Source organism: Liolophura sinensis, chromosome 1 (genome assembly GCF_032854445.1).
Source record: "Liolophura sinensis isolate JHLJ2023 chromosome 1, CUHK_Ljap_v2, whole genome shotgun sequence".
Classification (NCBI taxonomy): domain Eukaryota; kingdom Metazoa; phylum Mollusca; class Polyplacophora; order Chitonida; family Chitonidae; genus Liolophura; species Liolophura sinensis.
In genome coordinates, this window is record NC_088295.1 from 79,155,233 (window position 1) to 79,169,661 (window position 14,429).

Consider the following 14,429-nt stretch of genomic DNA (forward strand, 5'->3'; position numbering starts at 1 on the left):
TGACAGATTAGGCTATTTTTGTAGCGTTGAGATGAAGAGTTTGCGTGTTTCAGGCGAGCGGAATAGAAGTTCACTGTTTTAGGCGATTCGCTGTCGTGCAGTTAAACGCATTATGTACCTTTATTAATTGGCCCATCTGTAGTACAGTTAAATGCATTATGTACCTTTATTAATTTGTCCATCTGTAGTATAGTTAAATGCGTTATGTACCGTTACTGATTTGTCCATCTGTAGTACAGTTAAATGCATTATGTACCTTTATTAATTTGTCCATCTGTAGTACAGTTAAATGCATTATGTACCTTTATTAATTTGTCCATCTGTAGTACAGTTAAATGCATTATGTACCTTTATTAATTTGTCCATCTGTAGTACAGTTAAATGCATATGCACCTTTATTAATTTGTGCATCTGTAATACATTTAAATGCGTTATGTACCTTTATTAATTTGTCCATCATAAGGATCCATTTTCGACCAGAAAGACGGTCGTATTCTCTCCAAAGCTATGTTTTGTTAAACACAAAAGAGCGAGACGCCTTTTACGTGATAACAATGTACTTACGTTGAGTTACTGTCATAGCAGTATGTATTGGTCCACACTTATATTTGACTGTAAAAGGAAATATTCCGTAAAATAAGATAAGGGTCATTAGGCCTGTATAAAGAAAAAGCACTGTTTCACAGCCATTTACACAGCCTGGTTAACATTAACATAATGGAATTCTGAAGCAAGCCACGGTTGCCTGATTAATTCTACGTTATAATATGTAACAATGTAATCGAAAAATAATATTTAATGGTTGTTTTGAAAGAAAGCTGATATATGCAGCAGGCTTTAGATTTTTGTTATTTGAACCATGTCGCCGGTTTTTGGGTGCTCAAACGTCACATCAAGATTGTCCTCTCACCTGACGCATCTTTTAATGTTGGAATACCTCTTATTACCCACAGATGAAAGTTTACTTTCATCTACAGAATTGGGCTCTACTCGATTTACCCCGTTCATAAACGCTGCCGGCGTCATGCAGAGAAATGTTTTTGATCAGTGATATAAATGAAAACTTTATACAGCTGATTTATACAATTTCCCAAATTCAGTGTGCACGTGGCCACGATGCTGTTTTAGATAAAACATATGTATATATTATCTGTATATTTTTTAAGACAGCGACAATTTATCACAAACAAAAGAGAAAAAGAAGTGCGGTAATTATGCTGAATTGCAGTAAATTTACTAAACCTTTTAAAGAAATGTGTTTTCATTATACTGGTTTTGTTGTATTGTAAAATTACGTTTTACACGAATGCATGGCTGCAGGGGGGTATTTATTTATGTCACGTTGTCTGAGGCTATCAACATACATGTAGACTTTACCTCTACATGGAGAAAAACTGTAGGCTATATATCTTCATTATTAAATATTCACATGTGTTATTTTACTAATTCTAGCCAGCTTGCAGTGTTACGGGTAATTGCATATTATGAAAAGATTGATACAAGTGGGTTAAGCATTTCTATCTTCAGCCTCTATGAGTTTAATAATCAGATACATGTATTACTGAACATTTGAGGTCCACTCATATCATACGTGTGATATTCTCATTTGCATGTATAAATAGTCTCATAGAGCTCCACATGCTTCACAATGTTGTAAATCAGTGTAGCTTAAGTTAGGAGAAAAACTTTAAACACCCCTATCATATTAAAATACTGTCTTTTATTAAGTAAATATGAGCAAATCACGCCAACAAAGCCGTATGTATTAAACAACCAGTTTAAAGCCGACCGAGCCTGTATGTTGCATAATCTATTAAACTCCTATTTGATATAATAGACTATAAATAGTGCGTCTGGGTCAATGTCCGGTCGCTTCGATGACGAAGAACGGGAATCAGTTTTGATTTTCATGTTGTTATTAATCGCCTTATTATGCCCAAATCCGTTTTCATTGCATAACCGATGTTCTCAGTGTATTCCATGCACTAGCTATTGCTATGGCTAGAGGTAGCCATCTTGTTTCTATCTTAATTGCTGACAGCATACTCATTAGAGCGCGTGTATCGCTCCTTACGTTCGTTTGGCATCAGTGCCACCACTGGCAAATTTTGTACAGAACAACGCCGAGGTGTCTGTGATCACGGCGATCACCGTAATGGGACAGAAGGTGAACTCGAAACTTTGTGTCATCCTTTGCTACCAGTACATTTTAGACATCTGCAACCTCTTATTTCCGAATGTTTATTCAATAATTCCACGAGAGGACACCCGGGGTAAGATTAAGCCTAAGTAAGCCTACCTGCGTCTCGAAGGCTACAAAGGTCAAGTTTGTGTAATATCAGATGAAAATAAAAGAGTTTTCTGACATAATAACATTAATTATCTATGGCAATGGTGTAAAGCGAGTGTAGCGGCATACGCGCTGGAAGGAGTATGCCCTGGGGTGTGTTCAGAGAATCGTTATTCTCTCTCAAGAAAGAGTGCGATCTTCCGTGGGTCAAACAGAAAAAACACACGCTATACATCTGGTCTCTCGTGTATTTTACCCAATGAATAACCAACGATTGTATTGAGGCGTAACAGCAAAGATGTCTGTCACGGTAACCGGGTAAAAGTCTAGACTCATTCATCACCTGAATGACACAGAGGCTGTTCTTTATACCCCATACATATAAAATCAGTAGGATATGTACATAGCGACATGACTGTGCACTTAGACCATATAATGTACCACCTTGGACGTCTTTGAATATGTAGCAAACTTGATTTGAAAAATGATATGTAAAGCTACTCCCCCCACTTCACACACACAAAGTTGTGAATGAATATATATATATATATATATATATATATATATATATATATATATATATATATATATATATATATATATTCGTTTGGAAATACACGTCGTTTAATCATCAATGCTTTTCTTAAGGTGGCAATTTACTTGTTGTTTATTTCACTTTATATTTAGGCCCAATTAAAATATTTTACTTAATAGGTTAGGTTTAAGATCGACTTGGGAAACTGATAAGAGCTCAGAAGAAACTACCGTCCTTGGTATACATGTACGTAAGAAACTCTCGGAGGTAAGTCCCGGTCGATCAAACGGTCCGTCGATTTCATTGGCCCAGAACTAGCTGCCCTTCTGGTGAACCCAATTTAGAGCTGGGTCAGGTATTGTGTCCCTTTGTACATTTTAGAAATATAACAGGTATATTGGATTACTTAGTTCACACAGACTTACAGTCAGATATGTTATTACCGTCAAAAGGCTCCTGGCGATACGATACACTTAACCATGTTAGATCTACATGTACATTTTTTCAGTATTATTGCATTACGTAAGGCGATAAACACCTTATGGTACCGATTAACACCTTATGGTATAGGTTTACAAGTAAATTAAATGAAGGGAAAAATCCTTGGATTGCAGGATGCAGTCACTTCACTATGGATTACTGGCTATAGATAACTAGAGTGAATTATTTGTTAATCGACAAAGAAGCAATGTACTTGACGTGTTTAAAATTTAAATCTGTGATAATTTTTAAAATGGTATCGTATACAGTCATTGACCTAATATAGTAATTGACTTAATATAGTCATTGACCTAATATAGTAATTGACTTAATATAGTCATTGACTTAATATTCATATACATCTGGTTTGTCATTAGTTCCTAACATCAGATGAAAATAAAAGATAACAATTTATAACATTAATTATCTACTTCACAAAGTAACTCACACACACCAAGGTATACATATATAAGGGATCAAAAATATATCAGAGGTTGGTAAAAGGAAATTTCAAAAGGAATCCTGTACGTTTTGCTAAGATGTTCCAAACGACTGAGATGCTGTCCCATCTAGCTTTCTACCTTAGAAATATTAAGTAATCATAAAAAGTATTGTATGTATAGGTAGCAGAAAAGGTAAGTTCAAAGAGCTCTAGCTCAAACATATGCACTGCAGCCCTATGAGATGAATGTTCAGCCTGACACTACAGCGCAATGACCCCATCCAGAATATTCGTATATAATTACAAAATTGGAGCACTCGAGACTGGGTGATTCACAGTGATCGAAGCGGCATACCCGTCCTACAATGCCTGACGCACACTAGATGCAATTCGGAACCCACTTTAGTACACGTGATATCCTCATTTCTTTACACCTGTCACGCTCACATGTTGTTCACTTGGCTGAACTTGAGTACCACTGTTGTTATGTGGGACATTAATTTGAGACATGTCTCTTATTACAGAATGCATCAGCATCATGCACTAGCCTGAGTATATCTATATATACCCCAAAATGCCACAAACCTGGCCTAAAACATTTAAGGGGAGGATGAGTACATGTTAAGTGTAACTGAATAAACGTCATGTAATATAAAACGCCAGACGAGGCAGACGACGTGACAAGTAACGCAAGTTCTTTTAAGAGAAAACTGGAGAGAAAGGTTATCCCTAAATGAGCGAATCGAAATATTTGTCAACCACCGGTCAGTGAACTTCAAGATTACATGATCTACTCCAGCTATGCGATGTGCAAATAAACAACAGAATTACGCATAGAGGTATAGCTAGAGTCAGAATGAAGGATTTGAGAAACAGAGGTGTAGTGTTATATGATGTAATTATATGTCGTCATTTCCTTATAGATCGGTAGGGATCGCTTTCTCCGCTTGATTTGAACTTCACAAGGCCTTTTACCACATTGTCTGGCTTATATAACAGCTACTTCCATGAAGTATTCATTCTCATTCAACATGGTGAGCGCGGAAGCAGTTGACTGTGAGAAAGGAATAACTGATTTCCTATTTACACATGATAGATATGTATTTAATATTCCGAACTTCTTTAGACATAACTCCTCTTTGCTTGACTGTTGAAAATTCTAGTCCCTTAGAGCGCTGGTCATGGCCTCACAAGCCTCTGCAAATAGTTCGACAGAACACCTGTCGAAATTGATGGTAGTTTTTTGTGGGTCGTATCCACATCTAGAGCTGGAACCTTAGTGGCCCGATGTATCTCTAAAGCGTTCATCTGAATGTACAATTAATGCCGGAGCAAGTTCAAATTCAGCTCTCGATGGTTAGAAAATATACGGCTTAAAGTCAAGGAGTTGTCGATAGGAGAAAGGCTATTAATTTGTAGTTCTAGCTCACTTAAGGCTCGTGGGTCTTTGGCATTACTGTCATACGCCTGGCAAAGATGAATGCAAACAACGAAACCGAAACGGAGCGAGTTGTCGTAACAAATCGCCCGATTCAATTTTAGTCGAATTGAAAAAGGGCAAACACTATTTTAGAATGTCTTCAACAAATCGCGTCCTGTGAACGCTGGCTAGGAGACTGAACTCCTCCAATTCCTTCTGCATATGCTATGAAATGGTACAGGGCGTTAAGAAGAAAATATTTTGTTTTCTTGTCAGGAATGATGGCCAAACCTGGCGGTGGCAGGGCTCTATGTCAGGTAGGCCGGATTGCTTGGATATGCCTACTCTGTATTATCCACGGAAACATCGTGGCCTCACAAGGTAATATTCTGTTTAGAATTTTAACAATCTAGACAAAATACATTCATTACGTTTAACTTAACTGAATCGCCATTCTGGGTCAACAAAATAATGGTGTTAAGACCCCGAGGATATTTTACTCTCTTCTGATTCATCTGTTTAGATAGCTCAGAGCCTGGAATCCAGCTCTCACTGGTCCATTGATGCCTTAACCTTAAGTCAGGGTGTGTGTCAGGTAACTATTGACAGTATTCACCATCCGCAAACCTGACCCCGTTATAAAAGTGAATAATTCCAACGAAAAAAAACCTGAGGCATTTAACACCAGTGATATAGATGAATCAATCAATTTGAATAAATGTTAATTATTTACTTATATGATTTGAGTGTATGCCGCACTCAGGAATATTTTACATACAACAGAGGCTAGCATTGTGGTGGGAGGAAAAATGAATGCGATTGGGTATTACTTTTTGTTTTCTAGAATGCCCACTTGACTGGGAATCGTTTGGGCAGAGCTGTTACCGTTTTGTTTTCCATCCTGTCAAAAGCTTTGATGAGGCAAAAACAGCTTGTCAGGTAAGTTTAACGATGACTGTGACATGTCTGTCAGCCCTAACTGTCATTCGTGCACATGTTTTTTTTTCTTTGTGCTCTTCTAACACTCAGTATAAGATTATCCAACGTGACTAATTTTGAAAGTGTGGAAGAACAATGGTGCTCTTACTTTACTTTATAAAGCAGTTAAGCTAAATTATTTATTCTTTCTTAAAGTTTATGTTATGCATTTATTTCTATTTTATTTATCTGATTATTACTTAACTCTTTGGCTAAATCACTGGCCTTGCCAAGTCGTTGGCATATTATATTCAAATGAAACCCGCATTCTGGTGTTTTTGTGTGAAAATGGCACTGTTAAAAATTACTCTCTATTCTCATACCACTTTTTCTGTCCAGATGCACTCGTCTGCCCTGGTGAGTGTGGATTTCCCGGGGGAGCACGGCTTCATATCCCAGTGGCTAACGCGAACGGACACACGCAAGTAAGTTACATACAGATTGAGGTTATAACTTAGCTGTTTATAGATAATATACCTGTACATAACATATTTTGTTACCGTAATGAAGCTATGAAAACTAATGTCTATTGCCCGGAACAATGTACTATAACAGAATTGCACGCAATTCCAAATTGTGCTCCTAATTCTTATCGTTATTTAGCAATGATAGATGTGCGTGTACTCAAACTATTGGTTATAACATATATGCACATTGTCGCCAACACTTGGAGGCCCGTAACAGTTAAATCAGGGACACAGTTATATTATACACATTAGTGTTATTATGACTGATAACACTGATAACACTAATATTTAGAAGCCATAAAGGAGAACTCTTGTGTAACAGGTAATATTCCTTTGTAACATGGATTATTATACTATTAATTACTCCTGATGATATCATTAGCTGAAAATGAGCAGTAGTTTTGTTTTATTAAATAATGGGAAAAGAGCACATTTTAAATAAATTCTATGTGTTTTATGGGTCCCATAAAACACGACTTCATGCATATCATATTATATAACCACACTATTCCGGAATGTAGAGTGCTTCTTTCTCGGTGCATTCCTTTCACTGGGCTAGGGGATGACATGTGTTAGAACTAGTCTTCTGTATGTTTATTCTTCAGCAGGCGATAATTTTCAAGCTGGCACATAGCCATCGCTAAAGCATGTTGAAGCGACATGGGCTGAAATTAGGGGCTCTGTGAATGTTTAAAGTTCAAAAAGTAATTACTTTTGATGAAAGTTTGACCCGTCTTTTCTTTGTTTTGCATTATCTTTTCTCTCTGTGGAACAAGAGATTGAATAACGCTCATAGCAACCTCTTCAAAGCGAGGTCTAGTTATTCTTGTCGGGCATCAGGTTATTTTGCTCTGCTTACTTTTCTACTGTTACTTTATTTTACTTTTCTTGTACATGCGCAGCATTTTCCGCGATTACAAGATCCATAAACAAAATCTCTAAACCATGGCACAGTTAGTCAGACATCAGCTCATTAATTTTTGTCATTATTTCGTTTCAAAGAAAAGGAAAGGAATGATGTGCACACTAAGACGACATCTAGAATGAGTTCTAAGAGGCATATAGAGGTTGACAGAGTAAGATCACAAAGTATCTCTGAATATCAAACCTCGATACATTGTATGAATATTTACAATGCAAATGAAAAATTGACGCCATCGCAATGCTGATACTTTCTGGTCGGTTTTGTTTTTCAGTTGTGGGTTATTGGTTTTCTGTGTCTAATTAGATGAAACGTCATAATGAATTTCATACTCATAAGGTAGATACAATGCATTATACAGTTGTGACATCCTAAACTGGCTCAGGTGTGCATGGCGTTCTTCGCTCAAGACATTAATAACCAGGTGTTACAATCCGGATCCAATGCATCTCTCGTTGGTTTTACCTCAGAATATTTGGGGGATTTTTGGTGAAGGTCAGTGGCTTCGCTATGAATACAACAGCCTTTTCACTATACTTGAAAAATTTCAATTACAGGTTCCTGAAAAAATTTTAATGTTGTTTTTCAGGAATAACTGGTACACGAGTGGGGAAGAGGACTCCCTGAACCCTGGTGACTTCTGGTGGTCCGGTACGGGAAAGGCCGTCGATAAGTTGGCCATGCCATGGATCAGCCAAAGTGAGCTGGAGGGCAAGGGACGCGCCGTCGTTTACAAGTTTAATGGTAAAGTTTGCTTATATTCAATTTATTGCACACGAATAATGCGTATGGATATATAATTTTGCAATCTAAATTCTACGATGTAGAATTTATACAATAATGTATACACGAATTACCACTTACGTATTTGCAAGACTAAAAATCTGACCAAAGATTTTACATCATTACGTCAACAAACAATCAACTGAAATTATAATGTTAGTTTCCCGAAAATGTGATCGTTGTAAGTAATGATATTTCACGGAATTGACGTGGCGCTACATGACTTTTCATGGTGGATCTCATATAACTTCCAGGTGTAGTGTACGGTTGGGGCAGAGCCAAACCAGCAAATGAATTCCCTTACATATGCGAAATCGCAAGATCCGAATCTCATCGTATATTTCAGTCTAGGCGAAATTTCTGTGAGTATAAGGTTGAGTTCTATTGATGCCATATTTAAGAAATACTTTATGTCTACATGGTATTCCGCTCAGATCTGTTGACATTGTTAATTGTCACTGTTTGAATGAGAGAAGCATAAATTCCATGTCATTAAATTCGCGGGTCGGCAAGTATCTCCAGCCCTTACGAACTGCCCATTGTTCCATAAGCCTAATGTTTGCATTGTTCCTTAGTAATGAAACTGTTATTGAACATTAAATATTGAACTTTTTTTTAGCGTGAAGTAATTCCGACCTGCACTCTGTAGTCTATTATTCAGTCCTGTCTTTTCGATTACGTTTTGTGGTGAGAGTGGTAACGTATTTCCCATGCATTTTGAGACAGAACAATGGTGGAACCCATTGTCGTCTTTTTGTAAACACAAAGTAAATCAACACAATGTTTTAAATACGGGGTAAATCCGGCTTTTCCTATAATTACACATAAAATTGAAAACGGGTGTAAAAGTTTTGGTTTTCTTCACACAGTTTTTGGGACAGACGTCGAGGATATCAATCAGCTAGAAAAAGGTCCACATTTTATAGAAGAACCAAAAGACAAAATTATTATAGGATCTCCCGATCGTACCTATGTAGAGTGTGTGGCCACTGGCAATCCTCAGCCGGTGTACACTTGGCGGAAACTGACCGGATCACAGTATACACCAATCCCCACAAATACCGGCAGGTACGCCGTCACAAATGGACGCTTCAACATAGCATTTCCCAAGGAAGAAACAGAGGCAGGGGAATACCAGTGTGTGGCTGAGAACAAGTTTGGAACAGTACTCTCCAGTCCCGTGCAGTTGTCATTTGGATGTGCGTAAGAAATAAAAGTTCACCATATTTATAATGAAACATTTCTTCCTCTGATCCAGAAAGCTTTTTTTCCCGCAGACCATCTTTTCACAGTATCGTAAATATATATAATCCTTTAATTCCAGTGATATACTGTTTATTTAAATTTCCTACGAAGTTAAATTGTGTTTTGTGCTTTTGTAAAACATTATCATCCTAACAACAATGAGGATCACAATTCTTATTTTGATGTCGACTGTCACGTATCCATTTGCAGATTTACGCCAGTTTATTAATGTACAAAGAGATGCTGTGAGAGTGCTAGCTTTCCAGGGCGCTGCCATAGAATGTGGCTCTCCAGAAAGTAAACCTGGTAAGTTTTCAAAAGAAACACCATCCACTTCCTCGAAAACAACGCTCTGTTAGGCATTTTTTGTGTTCAGACATTTTATACTCCTAATAAGGCCAAAGATGTATTGGCCATAGTTGCTGTGTTATGAATACATCCCGTGCATATATGTATTTGTTTGGACAACCCTATAACGTGCTAAGAACACATAAACAGAAAAGTAAGGACTCCAGCATTCCCAATGAACATTTTCATTAATTTCAAGAAAATTGAAAAAGTAAATGTTTCTTCTACCCCCATTTTCTTGTTGTTGAAAACTGTCGGCCATTATACTTTCAGGGCTTGTGTATCAATGGTACAAAGACAGTGCCCGGAACTTTCTTCGGCCATCGCTACAAAAGTACTTGTTCATCTCCTATAACGGAAAGCTGTACTTCTCTGAGGCGACCCGGGTAGACCAGGGAAACTATTACTGTGTGGTGCAGCTGCGAACTACCGAAAACACGGAGATACGGCAACAGGCCGCACCTAGTGGTACCAGCTTACCCATCCCTCTCGAGGTTACCGCCAGCCGTAAGTTCTTAGCTTTAAACACGTTTTTGTAAGGATTACAGGTATGATAACTAATGCGGCTGGCATATATTACATTCTACATTATTCAGTTCGCTACTGATCTGATTGCCGCTGTTTGCTTTGTCGTTAATCAATAGTCTGTGTTTTACCATAACACATCTATAATATTCAGTCTGATGTTGTTATGTTCCAGCACCTTTAGAATGGGGTCCACAGATCCAGGACGACTTTGTAGCGGTCTTCCCCAAATCCCCGCTTCGAGGACAGCGTGTGAGGCTGGAGTGTTTTGCATACGGCACGTAAGTGCTATTGATTCATTTCTATCAATTAGTGTAAATTGTTATTGGCCTCGGGTGGCGTATAGCACTTATTGTGATACGGTATATAGGTAGTTTGGACAAAATAGAAATATATGATATGAAAGCGAATCGTTTTGTTGTTTTCAGAATTACCCTTCTCCCAAAAAAACACGATTTAAATTATGGATAGCTCCGGTGTAAAACTTTAATGGAGCGATGGTTATTATCAGATCAGGGGTGTATTTTAGGAGTTGGAAGGTGTTGGGAGCTCTAGCGTTTGCGTCACAATTTAACCCCTCTTTGCCCGGTCCTATTAGCCTTATATTCATCTTGTTGAACAAGATCAGTTGCAATCAGTGGCAATCAAAGAGCAAATGAGATATATGTACATATTAACGATAACTACTAAACTAGCATGGTACAGGATTTTGGATACTGATTGAATTCATTTACCTTTAATACAATGCTTACGTCTTTCCAACATTACTGAATACTGTTGACTTCTTTTCTTATTTTATGTACTTTCTCAGTCCTGTGATGGTGCGTTGAAGGTATTTTTTGACTTGGCCTGGCGCTAATAGACCCGGAAAGTCCATTATGGTTGACAGCTAGTATAAGAGTTCCGACACCTTGATTATCCATATTGCTGTTCTTGTTGACAGCGATCCCCTGTTCTACTCGTGGAGCCGTATTGACGGCTACCTCCCCTCCAAAGCCCAGCTAGAAGATCACAATAGGGTTCTTATCATCCCAGATGCCCAGCTCGAGGACTCAGGGCAATATAACTGTCACGTGTCCAGGAGACAATCAGCCACGGACGACCAGGCGGTCGATCTCAAAATTGTCGGTAGGTGTGCTCTTGGGTTATAATAATACCATGGCAAATCCTTTCCAGATGTGCATATAACTGGTTGTTCCATTCATTAGCTGATTAAGCCGTAGCCTGAATATAAACAAAGAATAGAAATGTAACTTGTTTTCATGTTATTGTTATTTGAATGTGGTGACTACATAGAAAGTCAGTAATTCCAAACCAGTGACGTTTAACAAATTGCTATTTCTGCTTAACCATGGTGGAAGGGGGCGTAAAAGTTCCTAATATCTAAGCATTTAGTTTACATGAAAAGTGGAAAACCAAAACTCTAACTGGAGGGAAATAAGGAAAGCCCAGTATTTACTGGCTATGTACATCATTTGTCAAATATCACTTATCCGGTCTTTTTTCGCTGCTGTGGTTTTACTCTGTAGGGTTATATACCAAACTTCTGAAAATGTTACCGGTTACAGTAATGGTGATTACGAAACGGTGGGTTTTCAGTCTTGATTAATCCATAACCCTAAAGCCCCACAAATCCATGTTTATTACCGTTTAAGTGAGCAGTAACAATTGTATAATTTATAAAGAGGATCACATAATAACTTTTTGAAACCTTATAGTCATTTTAACACTGTAATTAGCTCAGGTACGAGTTTGACAATTACTTGTCATTTGAGTTATAAAGACAGAAAATTTGCCCTGATTAGCGAATATGGATTTTTAAAAAAAGTTTCGGTATAGCCTCTTTAAAAATAGATCTACCGCCCTTTTTTGATCAATTCACTCACTGACCAATCCTTCGTGTTTACCTTTAGCGGTTCCTTACTTTACACTACCTCTCGGTAACCAGCACGCTGATAAGGGTAGCCAACTGACGTGGCGGTGTGAGGCTAAGGCGGTCCCGGAACCAGCGTACACATGGTACAAGAACGGGGAGAAGATACAGTCTATACCTGGTCAACTGGAGGTGAACAGAAACGTCCTGGTGATTAAAGCATTGGACCCCCTACAGCACAGTGGAATGTACCAGTGTTCCGCTTCGAACATTTACGGAACGGTATATAGTAGCGGACAGCTTCGAGTCATGAGTAAGTCATACAGTGGCAAATTGGTCTGTTTCCATTTGATGAAACGCAATATGCGATATGTTTAGTTGTTTGCTTGAAGTTTACATTGCTAACAGCTTTATTTTGGCCCCTTCACATTGAATTCTCCACGTAGTCCCACGGGCTTTCCACTATTGTGGTCGGTGTGAGTTCAAGTCCGTACATGGAAAGGCCTGGCAACATCCTGCGGATGGTCGTGGGTTTCCCCTGGACTCTGTCCAGATTCCTCCCACGATAATGCTGGCCGCCGTCGTCTAAGTAAGATATTCTTGAGTACAGCTTAAAACACCAGTCAAATAAGTAAATCAAATGAAATAAATCACAATGTCAAAGACACTACAACATGACCTATCACTCAGTTTTGCTGACAATAGTCAGGCTAAATCCTCGTGCTCACTGCCAATAAAGAAAATGTCAATATTATCAATTTTAAACTCTTGTATTTAAGACATACTGGCGTGGAGCTGTGGCTTATAATGTCATTAGTCTGATGATCTCACCATTTAGTAAAATACATAAGAAGTTGTTAAGCTAAGAACACAGCATGTTTGAAGTTTTGATCGCTTTAAATTCATAACCAATTATAGACAAAAATGTATTTTCGTGACAATTGATAATTTAACTCTCTGATAGCAGGTGACATTTTGCTGGATCTTTTATCAATACTTAGAAAACAGTTTGATCTGTATTGGTCTTAAGAATCTCTCATGACACTATTAATGATTCTTACCTCAATAAACACTTCATCCTCGGTAAAACGGACCCTCGTTGGTGCAGACGTTTAAAAGGCTGGCTCATTGCAACTTTCAGGCCCTTGAGGTTGAATTCCGTTGTGATGGCTCCCGCTTCGGCCTTGTCAAGAGGTTTGCCACGCACCTGCCGAATGTCGGTGGTTTACTCCTAGCACTTCGGTTCCCTCCACCCATATACGGCCACGGTCATATAAATGGGAAATGCTTGAGCAGGTCCTTAAACATAAAATTCATTGAATAAAGTAAAATCACGAACTCATATTCATCTGACCAGGATTGAATTGGATTGTTGGCTTGATTTCAGCTTTCAAACCTTCCTTCAGGAGAAATCCGTTACAGGCAAATACCGAAGCTGCCATAAATGGCAATGTTACCATCCGCTGTCGCCCAGAGGCTTCACCTTACCCGGACTTTAAATGGGCTAAGAATGGGGGCGAGTTGGGACTGATAGCTGGCTCTGAGACAGGACGTGTAAGGTTGGATATTAGTGGAGATTTGCTAATTACAGGCGTTCAGCCCGGGGATGCGGGGAGATACACCTGTACTGCGACAAATACAGAAGGGTCGGCTTCTAGTTTCAGCCAGCTAAGAGTAGCCGGTGAGTGTTGAGGACAATGGCGTTGGAAACATGAAACCACGTTAACTGTGCTTGACATCAGGATACATGTAGTATTAACTTTTTCCAAGTGGAAATATCATGATGTGTTCCCAGAGAAGCTGTTAAATTCCATCTTCTATGAAGCACGAAGTTCATTTCACCATGTCATCATATACTGTTCCAAAATGCTTCAGCAGCTAACTTGATTCATTGGTTCAAATAAAGTACCGGGCCCGGTTGTTCAAGACTGGTTTAAAACTTAATACCAGATTTAATTTTAAGCCAATGTCTTCATCTGATATCAGGTGACATTTTGCTGGATCTTTTCTCAATACTTAGAAGGCACTTTAATCTGTATGGGTCTTGAGAATTTCTCATGTCTTCAATTTTGTACTTAGCCTAAAAATCGTGTAGCAGTTTATTAAATATGAACTAAAACT

At 38.4% G+C, this 14,429-nt stretch overlaps 1 protein-coding gene across 2 annotated transcripts in view; it reads left to right on the forward strand.

Moving 5' to 3' along the window:
- The window catches only part of LOC135474322 (contactin-like), a 31,356-nt gene that overhangs the window by 4,550 nt on the left and 12,377 nt on the right, over positions 1-14,429 (forward strand). Inside the window, exons 1-13 of one of the 2 annotated variants that reach the window (XM_064754171.1) lie at positions 4,724-4,781; positions 5,444-5,548; positions 6,012-6,106; positions 6,485-6,570; positions 8,124-8,278; positions 8,572-8,679; positions 9,187-9,516; positions 9,773-9,868; positions 10,184-10,417; positions 10,611-10,716; positions 11,379-11,563; positions 12,349-12,621; positions 13,696-13,989. In XM_064754171.1, coding sequence (XP_064610241.1) covers positions 5,446-5,548; positions 6,012-6,106; positions 6,485-6,570; positions 8,124-8,278; positions 8,572-8,679; positions 9,187-9,516; positions 9,773-9,868; positions 10,184-10,417; positions 10,611-10,716; positions 11,379-11,563; positions 12,349-12,621; positions 13,696-13,989 — 2,065 coding nt within the window. In that variant the 5' untranslated portion in view covers positions 4,724-4,781; positions 5,444-5,445. Of the gene's footprint in view, positions 1-4,723; positions 4,782-5,443; positions 5,549-6,011; positions 6,107-6,484; positions 6,571-8,123; positions 8,279-8,571; positions 8,680-9,186; positions 9,517-9,772; positions 9,869-10,183; positions 10,418-10,610; positions 10,717-11,378; positions 11,564-12,348; positions 12,622-13,695; positions 13,990-14,429 lie in introns of those variants that run through there. The other variant, XM_064754170.1, reaches the window with a different exon arrangement.